Source organism: Sitodiplosis mosellana, unplaced genomic scaffold, assembly GCF_009176505.1.
Source record: "Sitodiplosis mosellana isolate CC-2019 unplaced genomic scaffold, AAFC_SMos_1.0 Smas_scaffold_1, whole genome shotgun sequence".
NCBI classification, from domain to species: Eukaryota; Metazoa; Arthropoda; class Insecta; order Diptera; family Cecidomyiidae; genus Sitodiplosis; species Sitodiplosis mosellana.
The window spans coordinates 11,228,454-11,242,280 of record NW_022595244.1 but is presented as its reverse complement, the minus strand read 5'-3'; the positions used below and the strand labels follow the sequence as shown (position 1 = coordinate 11,242,280).

General features: G+C 36.1%; 2 protein-coding genes across 10 annotated transcripts in view; one reads left to right on the top strand and one right to left on the bottom strand.

Annotated features, from left to right (window-relative positions):
• Positions 1 to 9,907, bottom strand: part of LOC129567725 (ATP-dependent Clp protease ATP-binding subunit clpX-like, mitochondrial) — a 15,397-nt gene extending 5,490 nt beyond the window's left edge. Inside the window, exons 1-2 of one of the 8 annotated variants that reach the window (XM_055444990.1) lie at positions 9,733 to 9,907; positions 6,005 to 6,271 (exon numbers count right to left, since the gene is read on the bottom strand). In XM_055444990.1, coding sequence (XP_055300965.1) covers positions 6,005 to 6,080 — 76 coding nt within the window. In that variant the 5' untranslated portion in view covers positions 6,081 to 6,271; positions 9,733 to 9,907. Of the gene's footprint in view, positions 1 to 6,004; positions 6,272 to 6,341; positions 9,534 to 9,560 lie in introns of those variants that run through there. The other 7 variants (XM_055445407.1, XM_055445321.1, XM_055445584.1 and 4 more) reach the window with 7 other exon arrangements.
• A 490-nt stretch (positions 9,908 to 10,397) lies between these two features.
• Positions 10,398 to 13,427, top strand: LOC129567621 (E3 ubiquitin-protein ligase Iruka). Of its 2 annotated transcripts, none has more exons than XM_055444847.1 (6): positions 10,398 to 11,072; positions 11,244 to 11,475; positions 11,564 to 11,655; positions 11,749 to 12,024; positions 12,140 to 12,284; positions 12,392 to 13,427. In XM_055444847.1, exons 1-6 carry the CDS (start codon positions 10,992 to 10,994, stop codon positions 12,622 to 12,624), a joined length of 1,059 nt encoding a protein of 352 aa, XP_055300822.1. In that variant the 5' UTR covers positions 10,398 to 10,991; the 3' UTR covers positions 12,625 to 13,427. The 2 variants fall into 2 exon arrangements, with proteins under 2 accessions (XP_055300822.1, XP_055300734.1); XM_055444759.1 differs by having other exon boundaries at positions 10,550 to 11,072; positions 12,389 to 13,427.
• Positions 13,428 to 13,827: the final 400 nt, after the last annotated feature.

The window sequence follows — 13,827 nt, the reverse complement described above, 5'->3', positions numbered from 1 at the left end:
AGAGAGAGAGAGAGAGAGAGAGAGAGAGAGAGAGAGAGAGAGAGAGAGAAACAAATACACATCAAAATATTGTTATGCAATCGTGGGGCCGAGCTATAGCGTATACAAGCATGCCAAAACTTTTTCCTTTTCATTTTGGGCCTCATTCTTTTGTACATTTTCAGTTTCGTACATGAAGTAATCCCATGAAATTCTGTGAAACGCTCTTGTTTCAGCGCCGATCAGAAATTTGTTCGCATTCGCTTTCCGATCGAATGATCTTCTATGAATGTGAATGAAAAGTAGAGAAAAATATCTCGTCGCAAGTCATTGTCTGTCGAACAAAGACGATTTTATTTCGCGTGTGGATGATTCAAAAAGTCCCGAAAAGAAGACCATAAAAATGATATAACTCGAAATATGGAATGTTTCTTTTGACGATTTCGTTGATTTTGCTGCGAAGTTGTATAACCCCCAATAGCAATACCGCTGTTAAAAATCCAGAACGAAAGATTTCAATTTGAATTTCGGGTTTCTGGTATCGGGTTTTGGTGCTGTTTGACAACTAACCGATTAACGGTCACATCGAGAAATGTCAATTCGATGACAACAGAAACCAAAAAGCCATCGCAAATGTTTGAACAGAAGAAGCCGCAATGTTCACACATACACCAGAAGCAGAAATAAAAACACGATCTCTCTGTTTATCAACTTTCACCTTGACCTTGATCGCTACATTTCTGATAGCAAACATAATATATCTTTTGTGTGTAGCCTATGGACAAACGATCTAAACCACAGTGGTGGCAACCACATAGAAACGAGCATAAACCTTTCCATTTCAAATGAATGTGACAGTAAAAGTTGGCAACACAAATTCGTTGATTTGCTTGTTAATGGGCGAAGTGCGTGTACGCCGTTTGTCAAATTAATGTAATTCGATTGTGCGTTCCTCTAATGTCAACCGTATAATTATAATCTCCACTAAGTGATTGCCTCCAAATTGAAATATGCAATGGATTTTTGTTGTCAAACGTGTTTCAGGTCTCTTTTCTTTTTTGCTTCGAATCAAAAAGAACATTCGTATGAGTGTGTGACAAATGGTCAAGCTTGCGATCAAATTCTGATTGGAAAAACCAAGAATCGTTTTAAGAACTTGTCCATCTTTCGATTATCCACTTTTATTTAACATTCCGCTGTAATGAATGATGTAATCCAGTTCACAACAATGCATAAATGTTCGCTAATTAAGATTATAGTCGATACAATCAAAAATGGAATGTATGGCGGTGTGTAATGAGCGTTCGAAAGAGTGAAAAAAAATCGTGTTAATTATATGAAATAAATCGCATAGGTTCGGCACTAATAAATAGAGTTTCGCATAGTCACGATTGTCATTAATGTTTGGCCAAAATGAGTGAAGATTGAGAAAGAGACGAGCCGCGGCGCTCACACACACGAATTTTTTTTAAATGAAATTCCAATTACGTTCGTTAATATAATGGTTGAAGTCACGTCACTACCTTGAGAGCGCCGTATTGCCTTTTGATCTAATATATTCAAATCACATAGTTATCTCAACATGACATGATTTTACCATGCAAGTACAACGAGTGCTTTCACATGATGTAATATGGCTTGTGATCGCGTTGTCTCGCTCTTTCTCACTCTCGCTCGCTCTGGATGCCGATTGCATCGCACAACAAGAAATAGCGAACACAACAACCACACAAAAAAAAGTTAACTTATGTGATCTTTGTGCGCAGTCAAAAAATGAGAGAGTTCAATTAGATTTGCAGTTTTTTTTCCCGTTCAACCAACCATTGGATTAGGAAATTGAGTTAAATCAATCAGTCATCGTCGAATAGTGATCTGACGAAATCAGCCAACCGCAGTGTATAACATCTGAAATGTTGACGTAAAAATCGATGCCATTCGACTTCGTTTCAAAAGGAATTGGCTGCAAATAATGCAATTTTGAAGCTGTTAGTTTAGCGGCTTTACAAGATTTATGAAAATTCTCGAATGAGACAAAATGTGATTTTCGGTGTTTCAGGACAATTTGCCATCATATCTGTTGAATACCCTTTGGCGTCAGTCCACAGATTGTTGCCGGCTAACTTTCGTTTCATTTACGCATTGCGCAACATGCATTTGAACGTGAACAATTTATTGCCCGCCTTTTTGCCTCGGCACTTGAGCTTCAACCGTAAATGTTGGCCATTTTTCAAAATTGATTGTTAATTCTTCCATCTTTGATTTATTCACATCTTGCGACCGAAAGGTTCAAACGAAGAGAGAAAGAGAGTGGTTGGTTGGGGCGAGTGCCAGAGGTAATCATTGGAGATGCTGTCGAATGGTTCGTGTTGTTCCATTACAAAGTGAATCATTGTTACGCATATGTAATAGCCGGTTGAAACATTTAGACGAAAGAAGAAAGAAAAAAAAACCGAAAGCACATTATCAAAAGTCGGGGCACGTTGAACGGCTGAAATTGGTAGACAAAAATACCGTATTCAAAATGATGTGATGCAACCACACCACAAACGAATGAACAACGACAACAACCAAAACTGTAGACACCGACCAAAAAGCCAATACACAACCGATATATATGGATTGCCGAAATCGAAAACATTTGGTACGGTTTGCTTTGCATGCAACTTAATGATTTTGTATGCTGCACGTCTGTTGTGGTTTCAATAACTGATTGGAAATTGATTTAGTTATTTTGTATATTTCGTCGTCATCGTCGTCGTCTTCAGCTTTTATGCGCACTTTGGCTCAATCAACGAAAAACATAAATTGAAAACAGTATTGAAGCAATGTATGCAGACGCCAAAAAATACACGGCTATTTGTACAACGGCGAAACTGTTTTTCATCATACATTTTTTTTGGCAACAAATATAACTCGTGCATGTGTGTAATTTCGAAACTCGGATCAACTATCAGCACCGAATGTGTTCATTTTGAGAGTTTGTTTATTATATATTGTTTTTTTTTTTCTCTGTGCGGTCTCTCGTAAAGACCTCTCTGCATTACACTTATAAATTGATTTCATGGATCTTGTTCGGAGAATGCAAATGATCCGACGATTTTTAATTATGCATTTCATTTAAACGAATTACAGCAAACGAACAGACGGTTTTGCCTTGGGTATGATCCAAATTGTTTCGATATTGTTTTCAAATGGGCTCGAACCATATTGAAAGTAATGTCGCGCAATATCGATAAATGCCAAGCTCACCGTAAATAGTGTATTTGGTTCCGATTTAAAAGGCAGCGTTTCATTGTTTATTACTGTAGCGCAAAAAAAATGACTAGCGCTATTTTACGCTACGGTAGAAGAAATTTCGAAAATACTGTTTGGGATTAGGAAAAAAGAAAGAGCACGCTAGCGAGCGAACGGCAGAGAGAAACGTCTTTCGATTTACACTCTTACAAAATCTGCACGCTTTATTTCCGGTTTCTATTTCTCGATTATTCCGCTTGATAACTGTAACAAATCGAAAATCGCCTTTGTACTGCCGGAAAATGTGTTTATTTTTTGCTCTTGCTTTATGTAAGGTACTGAATGCAAAGCAAACGGTTAACCTGTTGCATAAAAACCAACATCCATCGGCTGAACTGTGAGATTGGTCGAAGGAAATCGAAAGTGTTTAGAGACAAGCCGGCTGTCTGCCTCCGGTCGAATCGGTTTGCTTCTATTTTTAAATGTCGGCCCTTTTACTGATTCAATTTACTATCGAGTTTTGGCGACATAAATCATCATTTTCCCATGCCAATTCGAGATTTATTTTTGAACATAAACCTGAAAAACCGGGCATTAAACAATGAAATCAAAATAAAATTGGATCATTTTGAATGGATCAAAATCACGAGTGAAGCTACCACCAAAATCGGCGAATTTTCCCAAAACCGGCAATTTTTTGTCTTCTCACCAAATTTCTGTGTTACCAAATGATTTCAATGTTTATTTCTGTACGGTTTCATTTTGGAAACGTGTTTACGTTGCAACACGTTTTGCAATCGAACCAATAACAGATAAGAAATCAAGACTTCTAGAGGACATCATGACCATTAAGGTGTTTCCAATGAATCACCTTTCAGTAAAAGTGGCAAAATTGAAGCAAATCATTACCAACATTCGCACAAATTCACACGTTTTAATATGTATTTGTGTTGGTTTTTTAGGTCGATCAGAAACTTTTAGACCGTACCATAAGCAATTTGTTTTCGTCACTCTTTTTGCGAACAACAACAACAAAATTTGTGTGAATCATGACGTGCCGTTATTTAATTAATATTTTTATTGTTCATGAAATTGTTTCATGGAAATGTGCGATGTTTCTCAATTTAATTCGGCGAATATGCGAGTGCAATGTGCCACGTGGAGATTCGTGCATTTGGGCGCGTTCGTTCCAAGTCGGAGGAGCAAAAGGTCATCAAAAATGGTCTGGCTTTCACTTCTTTTGGCCATTTTCATCAGCCATTCAATCGACCAAACGAATCACGCAACGGCTTGTCTTTATGTATTTGCCTGTTGGCCCACGATCTCATGAATGACTTGCAATACGATTTCGATGAAAAACTACTCGAAAAGCGTTTGTGCACACTTCCGTTAAACTTGTTTGAATTTTTAAGCGCTTTTCCCTATAACAAGACGAAAAAGAAACGCATAATTCAACGACTTGGCAAAGGATACTTGGAAAAGCCCCTCAAGAACTAAACAAAATGAAACTATGCATTCGCGAAACGTTTGCATTCATTAAAGTTATGATATGATCCTATTAATGATTTTACGTGTTGATTATGCAGCCATAAATGCGAAATGCGGCATGAATTTAGTCAAAGATACCAATTGACTTGAGATTGGAATTAATTAATGGCAAGATGAAGCAATAAGCTTTTCGATCCATAAGCTTCGATTTGCAGTGGTATGGTTTCTTTTTTCGTCTTCTGTCGTCTTCTTCCAATCGTGCACCAAGACATTCATTATTATGGTTACGTCAAAGAGCATTAAACTAGCTTGTCCACTAAAAAAAATGTGCTTTTTTTTATTTCGCCGTGCATCATATTTTTATCTGATATCCACACTAAACGCCCAGCAATTTTTTACGATCTCACATGGGAGTTTATATGTTCGAACGACGATCGGTCGGATGAACTAACGAACGAGGAACTAAGCATGCCGAGATGAGAGAAAGAAAAAGATGAAGAAGCAAGCAAGCCAACGAGCAAAACGAAAAAAATAACACATAGAGACGCAACAGAAACATAGAGAGAAGCAACCAATTGAATGAAGTACTGAAATCTGGTTGAGCAGGTAGCAAGAAATTATAAATAATCGCTCTCGGGTCACACACTCATTCACTCACTCGCACGACTCGCGTGCACTCAATATATTGCACAGGAATTAGCAACAGAAATACAATATTTTTACAAATGCCGATAGATCGATGTGAGTCGTTCGGCTTTTAGCTGCTTTTTTCTCTCTCTGTTTTTGTACATTTCTTCTGCTTCTTATTGTGCGCGCTCTGCGCTTTAACCACACAATTTATTCAACTTTAATCATTGATGCGGTCAAACATCACTTATGTTTTATTCGATTCGTTTCGTTTTCATTATTTACACTTTTTTTTCTATAAAATGGTGAACGAGAGGGAATTTCCGATGTACGATCGTATATACGATGCGAAGAATGAATCGATTTCCACTGATAAATTTTCAAATGTTATTTGTTGCTATTGATGTTGCTACGTTGTTTTATTCAGAGACTGAAATTTTCGGGATCTTCCTCTTCTTCTTATTGTGAAATTCAATTTTATTTTGAAAACGCAATGTGACTTTTAAAATTTTTCATCCTGAAACAATTTCTAGATCAATTTTTAGTTATTTCAGGATGAAAAATTTTAAAAGTCACATTGCGTTTTCAAAATAAAATTGAATTTCACAATAAGAAGAAGAGGAAAATTTCAGTCTCTGGTTTTATTTTTCATCATTCAGTCGAAACTTTGACTTACCATTACGAAATTTGAGTCCTTTGTTTGTACTGATGGCTAACCGTCCAATAGTTAAACTATTTTTAACACTTTGCATGATTGTTGTCGCTCACTTCAGAGATACTTCTATTCCACTTATGGTTGCAATATTGTTGTTATTATTATTATTTTCTACTCTTGTTTGATACACTTATTACTCTCGAATAGAGAAAAACAGAAATCGGCTTAAAAATTTTATCACGTCACAAATTATTATTGTGTCAAGCGTTGCTGTTGTTGTTGTTTATGCTGCGAAAAGAGGAGAGAAAAAATAAAATTAAAACCACTGACTATCACAAGATCTTCAATTGATTTTTACACGAATCGTGTGCTGTTTCTTGTTTTGTTTTGTTTTCATAAGTTTTTTTTTGTCTTCACATCATTTGAGTGTATGTGCGATCTGCTACGATGGCTGTCACCATCTCGGCACTTAGCACGAAATTTAATGAAGCTTCAAACACAGCGAAGGAGAAGAAAGCAGAACGAAATCCAAATCGAAGAGAGAGAGAGAAACACCAATTGTGGATGACTTGGATTTAAGTCAAAATATTACATAAATATCCACCGAAACAGCAGATCGAAAGAGCGCAGGTGTGCTTTGTACACGTATGCGTCACCGTCTGCTGCTCATTGATGACAATTGACGATGCAAATCATGTCTTATGCCATCTCTCTCAGACTCCACAGCCCAGTGGCCAATGCGTGTAACAAACTTGGCTCAACTTTTATTTATGACTATGTTTTTTTTTTCACATATCAACTGATAAATCGCCAATGGGCTTTGTCTAGCCATCGATTTTCCAGCACAATAGTCCTTGCGACATGCAAGATTTGAACAAGAAATTGAATTGAAATGACATAAAAATACTGATGTGCTGATACACATCCAATGTGTTTAGATCACTTCGGCGCCACCACATTCAAATGGAATATGTGAATGAACTAGATGCAAGTTTGTTTTTGAAAATTCACCGGATAGATTTATTTCAAGGTGTTTTCATTCTAGCTATGATCTCATCATCAACGTTACGTATTTGCAAGCACAGAACTCCAAAGACGACAGCAAATTACTCGGTGTAGCAAAATCAGCCCATGTTTTTGTTTTCATATTTATTTACATAATTTTTTCTCTCATTTGACAAGAATTCGAATATTTTGTTTTATTTTCAATAGCCATTTGAGTCAAGTTTTGCTTGTTTTCTTTTCACACTTGTGTAGCACACACACATTGCCGTGTCCGATATCAATTGGCTATAAATAAAATTGAAAATATTTCGACGTGGTTCTTTTCTTCGGTCGTGTTATCTGCGACTAACAGCAACTACGTGAAACGATCGCAGTAAAAATACAATGGAATTATCGGAATAGACAATGTCAATACAACGTCCGTTTGCTGAACTTCTAAACAAGTTTGATCTTTTCATTAGAGTCACTTGTTCCGACTCTGTTCACTTTGACATTATTTCGCTTTTTGTCTTCTTGTCACGCTGTGAATATTTTGATGTTTGTTTTTATTGTGCTTGCCATTTGTCTATTTCTATTTCTAATTGTTTTCGACTCTGTTTTGGATCGCATTCGAACATAAAACACACTGAGATTTTTTTTCAAAGAATCGAGATGAAAAAAAAAACTGAGAAAAATTGAACGTAGAACAGATTGTTGTTTTTTTTCGTATCATCATCATTATCTGTGGTGTCTCATAGATCAGCTGATTGATCCACTCCGATATAAATGGATGAACAATTGGAACACACATAGAGAGAAAAATTATTGAATAGTCATTGGGTGTATTGAGTGCATCTTATGTAGCTCCAACGTGAATGCTATCTGAAAAAGTTACTTATTTCTACTTTCAACTCTATCCCTCTCTCTCTCGGTTTGAAACTCTTTAATGGTTGAATTGCGTTTTATTTCTAAATTGGTTTTGATTGGGAGCTGTGTCGTTTTGTATCGTGATCAGCGCAACCACATTCTCAATTAAAAACGGCTTGACATTGATTCAAACACACGCAAATCTATGCGCTATGTATTTATTATTTGTTGACCCAATATATAAATGCATCAGCTGGTAACGGATGCGCTTTAGCAACATTTTTGGGATAGAGTGAACACGTTCACTCTACGGATTTTCTATCGTAAAACACTTGTTTGATGTTAAAATGCACGAAATGAAACGTACTTGCTACTTTCTATGCACAGCGTTTGTTTCTTAAATTTTTGTTGTTTTATCACAATGGATCATTTCACACAGAAAGTAAATACAACATGGGCGCCCGAGATTTGAAATTGTTGTGTGAATGAAATGAGAGAAAAAATGGAACTATCAAGAAATGGGGATCGAGCAACAAAACGCTACCGTTGCTTATTTCATTTCAATATGCACTGTGTCATGTGTATGGAGTATATAATGTCAATGGGGCCGTTTTCGTTTCGTTTCGGTTTGACTCTAACCAAGACTCTACATTATGTGATACACATTGTTACCATCACACAGACAAGATTTTTATGTACACACATACGGCGCGTTGCCATACACACTCGCAAGGCACCAAAAATTCGCGTTCGAATAGACGAATACCCTCATAGACAATTTTTTCTGTTTAGCAATCATGACGCGTTTGTGTTTATTATGATCGGGTTGTTTTATTCCTCTCATTTCTCTCTACCTCACTCTCTCATTTGACCAAGTCTTGATTATAATTTTAGCTTTTTAATTCGTATTTTATTCTGATTTGAATTCGAACATTGATTCCGCTTTAGCACTGAACTCATCGCAAATTTTTCTATTTGGTTTGATGGTATTATTTTTCTCGTATTCATCATGAATCATGAATAAATCCCGAAAAGTGATTGTACTCGAAAAGAAGAAAGAGAAAAAACCATCAACAACAAAGCAAGTTCTTTTCTCTAATTCTTGATTCGTTCAGGCTATAAATTCATATTCATTGTTTTTGTTGTTGGTGGTGGTGTTAATTTGGTACAGTTTAACGTTCTTTGGCTATGTACGTGTGCGTTTGTAATACAATAAACCAAATTCAAGGTCTTGCGATGGTGCTTTATTTACGCTACAACTTTTGGAAACAAAATGAAAGTAACTTTTCTTTGTTGTTTCTGACGCAACACGCTGCCAATAACAAGTTTTTGTTGACACTTTTGCTAAACGTGAAAATTTTCATCCAGAACCACTGTGTTCAATCCTGAACTGAATCTTAAGTTCGCACTACGCATCGACCCAACGAATTGATTGCATAAAAAAAAATTCCATTTCACTCATTCATTTGTACACACACAGAGAGAGAGAGAGAGACACACACACGGCTTTTTGCATTAGAAAAAAAGACGTTTATTCCCTTTCGATTCAATCGTTTTGCTGGCGACTTTCTTGAAGTTGGAAAAATCAAGTTTGCACAATACGAAAAACGAAATGACGTCTTTGTAAGACCAACGAAAAAAAAATACATCACTACTAATCATTTGTTTTGTTTTTCGCTTGCTCCATTTCTCGTGCACTACATTGCCTTTTGAACTTTTTCCTCACTTGTCATCTCATAATTTATATCACCCAATAATAAATCACGATTCTTTCGACGGGGAAAAAAAAAGTTCAGCTGTTTCAAAATGCAAAATGAAATAAAAACTCTGTTGATGCACACCAAATTTTTGCTAAATTCTTTTGACCAAATTTTCCATTCAATCATCCAATTACGTACAATTTTTTACTAATTTTCCAAATGTTGTAAAAGTTTTTGTGATTGCGTAAAAAAAAAGAAATATTTATAAACGTAAGAACTTTGTGTGAGTGTGTTGTTGTTTTTTTTATTCCGTCTTCTTCCTTTAAAGCGATAAGAGCGACTGTAGACAGTTGACACCACATGAACGATGCTGGCAAATAGCGAGCCGCGCGCAAATGACAGATGAGCGAGTTTTTTTTTGTCAGTGTCGAACGTAAATCGAAACAACGTTCTAAATTTCGCTGTTGAGGATTAAAATGTCCATTTTTGTGTGGCTGAAATAAAAATATTGGGCATTTTTGATATGAGCACTAATGGATTTGTATCCAATTGGAAATGAATTGTAGATTTTTTTTTTCAATTTTGAAGAAAAGAAGAGTTTTTAGGAATAAATTGATTATTCGACTAGGGACAGTGCCATCTAGCGATAAAAAATGAAGGAATTTTGTTTCTTCCAAACCGCATTGACCTTTCATTAATCTGTAGTTCGTCGTAGTCGCCATTTAAATTGAAAACAAAATTCCTAAATAAACCTACTAAATAAAACCGAAACCACTTGAACACAATCGATTGCACCGGAAAATGGGAAATGGTTTCAATTTAAAAACGATCTTGTACTAAAAACGTAACTTCTGACTCATGTCACAGTGGCCAACTGTGTAAAGTTGAAGCTGAGCAGCAGTGCTGTTGCAATGGTGTGTGTATGTAGCGAGTGAAGAGTCGAACATAAAAAGCGAAGCATTTGACAGTTGTTGTAAAAGTATTGGTGCAATATTCTAAATATGTATACACACTGAAATATCGTCCATGTCAGTCGTGAGGTTTTTTCTTTCTCTCTTTCTTTCTCTCCTCTTTTGTCACTACAGAGTCATAGAATAGTAATAGCAACAGCGTACAAGAAATTAAAACAAGTGTGAAAATTCCCATTTGTGTAAGGCCAACTATTGAAATTCACAGATTTGGAAAAATTGGTTTAAAGATGCAAATCGAGATGATTTGATTGACAGCCCAACTCCAAATAAAACCAAGAATATCGCGCAACGGTGAAAAACAACGCGCGGCATAAACAGAAACGGAGAAGTTTTACGGTGCAGACTCTACGCAAAGGGAAAAAAAATTCAATACTAAATTAGTGAAAAATTTGTGTACGACTAGTGTAGTAGTTTTTTTTTTGTCTTCAATTTTTGATCTTGTTGTTTTGAGTCACAAATTGCACACCAAATTCAGTGCCGTGAAAAATGGCTGAAAGTGTTGTTGCACAACCACCGCAAAGGTTTTATTGTCACAAATGTAATGTGGAAATCGAAAATGTGTCTACGGTGAGTAGTAGTTAACTTGCAAATTTAGCAGAAAAAAAAAGAACGAACAAAAAAGTTTCCGTGTCAAAGCAATGGGAATGTGATGACTAATGCAAAGCAGATGAATTGTTATTGTGAAATTTAGCGTTTTTTATTTGAATTGGTGTGCTTGTTTTGTTTTTGCATACACAGGAATACACATGTCCATTGTGTGCTGGCGGATTCATTGAAGAGCTACCACCGAACGGTTCAAATGACCGAAGTCGCAGCACAAGCAGTAATGACGACGTTGAAATTGGCGAATTCGATAATCACCGGCTAAACGAACGAATCTCTTCGTTATTGATGTCCTCCATTGGAGGCGGTCTCAGATCCATGGACGATGACAGCGATCAATCATCAAATCAAGATGGTAGCTCTGCAAGTATGTTTCCATTTGCTTCACAATACATACTATCATTTGGTGTTTACATGTCATTAATCGGAATCGTTTTTGTTTTTATTTGCATTAGGTGGCCAACGGCCAAGACGCGTCCGGAATCGTCGTGCACAAGATATGCCAAACTTTGAAAATATCATGCAAGAATTTTTGATATCCATTTCGGTAAATCAACGTTTGTTTCTTTTTTTTTACAAATAATCCAATGAATTCCTTATAAACCGTGTTGGCTAACTGTTCATTTCCCGTTTTCCGTAGGGTGGTGCTGCAAACAATGTGGCTGGTGGATCGGGGCCAATGTTTTTCATGGGCAATCCAGGTGACTATGCATGGGGACGCGAAGGTTTAGATACTGTGATTACGCAAATGTTAAATCAAATGGAAAATTCAGGACCACCACCGCTTGCAAAGGAAAAAATTCAAGATATTCCGCGTATTGAAATCAGTGACGAACAGGTCGATCAAAAGATGCAATGCTCCGTATGCTGGGACGATTTTCAACGAATGGAAACAGTTCGAAAGCTACCGTGCACGGTAATTACTATTGAAAAACCCATTAAAAAAAATTACATCGATTAAATATTAACGATAAAACCGCAATTTTATTGTAAAATATTCAATATTATTGGTTTTCTATTGACATTTTTAGCACATATACCACGAGAATTGTATTGTTCCATGGCTTGAACTACACGGCACATGTCCAGTTTGCCGAAAGGCCGTAGACAAAGATGCAAGCGAAGATCAACAATCCACTGCAATGCCTGGTTTAACGAATATTTCAAATAGAATAGGTAAATTGATCGCAAATCGACGATTTTCATCTTCATTCATATCATTTGTGATGCAATTTATACGAGTCTTGGATTTTCACACTGTTTTGATGTTTCGTTCCAAGCAGGCAATGTATACCGAACAACATTCAATTTTTTCAATCAAGGAGACAGCGAATCATTGAGTAGCGTGTCGTCAGAGGGCCCCGATGGAAACATAATATCATTTATATCTAGTCATCTGCAAGATCAATCACATCCCGATCAGTCGCAGTCCGATTCATCGTCGCAACAACCGAGCGATCGCAGCAGTTCATCTCGACGCGATGACGATGGAAATGTTGAATTTGACTGTGACTAGAGCGGCCTTGCTGAGGCATATTCCCGGTTCCAACCAATCTATGCGCGCGTGTGTGTGTGGCTAGAATAATGATGATGAACGCAACACAAAAAGAGAAAAAAAACCAACAACAACAACAAATATTTAACCAACTACTTTGAAACCTATTTAGCCATTTTCTAAACCAACAAACAAACAAAAAAACAAACAAACAACAAAGCAAAATTATTGCATTGAAATCAAATTTCAATTTATAGTGGCGGTGGCATAAATAGCCATCCGCTTTATAAATATCAACTATTATCGATCGAGAAGAGAGAGAAGTAAAAGAAGCCCAAAGTGTAATTATTTGTGCAAAAGTGCGGACAAAAGCCACATCAAATTATTGATTTGAACAGAGATGAACAAAACTCAACACTCAACACTCAAATTGCACACATTCACGTGTTTCTTTTATTTCTTCTTTTTTTTATTGTAAAACTACCATATAAAACAAACTTACTTATAAGTGAAGAGTATGGACCGTAGCAGCAGGACGGTGGAAAAGTGTATGAAAATAAAAGACCAACTTTATATTATCTAAACGAGGTTAAATTCAATGAAGAGTAAAGACATGTGACGCATTGTTGCTCAAATGAAATGTAATGCGCAATTTTACGCTTAATTTAGAATTCATCATTATCACTTTTTTTCTTCTTTGAATCCGTTTTTCGTTAACGAATCACATACAATCGATAGAAACAACTTATTTGTTCTCTTCAATAAAAAAAAAACCATATGTATTTGTACGATTGAAAAAAAAGAGAAAACCATGAAATTTGTTAGTTTTTTGTTGTTTTGCCTTTTCAAATCGATGCTTGCATTTGACAACCAAAAACCGATTCACTTCTCTCCTCGAAATTAACAACTCATTGTTTAACTAAATGCATTTCTTCCTTTTTTTAAATTTATTTTCTATAGTTTGATATTCACCATCATTTAAATGTTTGGCTTTGATGCGTGTTTTCTGGGAAAACCAATCAAAATTCATACACACACATTTGTCGAGAGATGAAAATTGATATTTCTTTTCTTTTTTTTGAATACATCAGAAACCAAAATTTTATTAAAATAAATGAATTTATAATCACTTAATAAAAATGGATTCGGAATCATTTCTCTTTTGCTTTCATCACACGTGCCATGCACTGCAACCGCACATTTGGTAAGATTGTTAAGAGTACA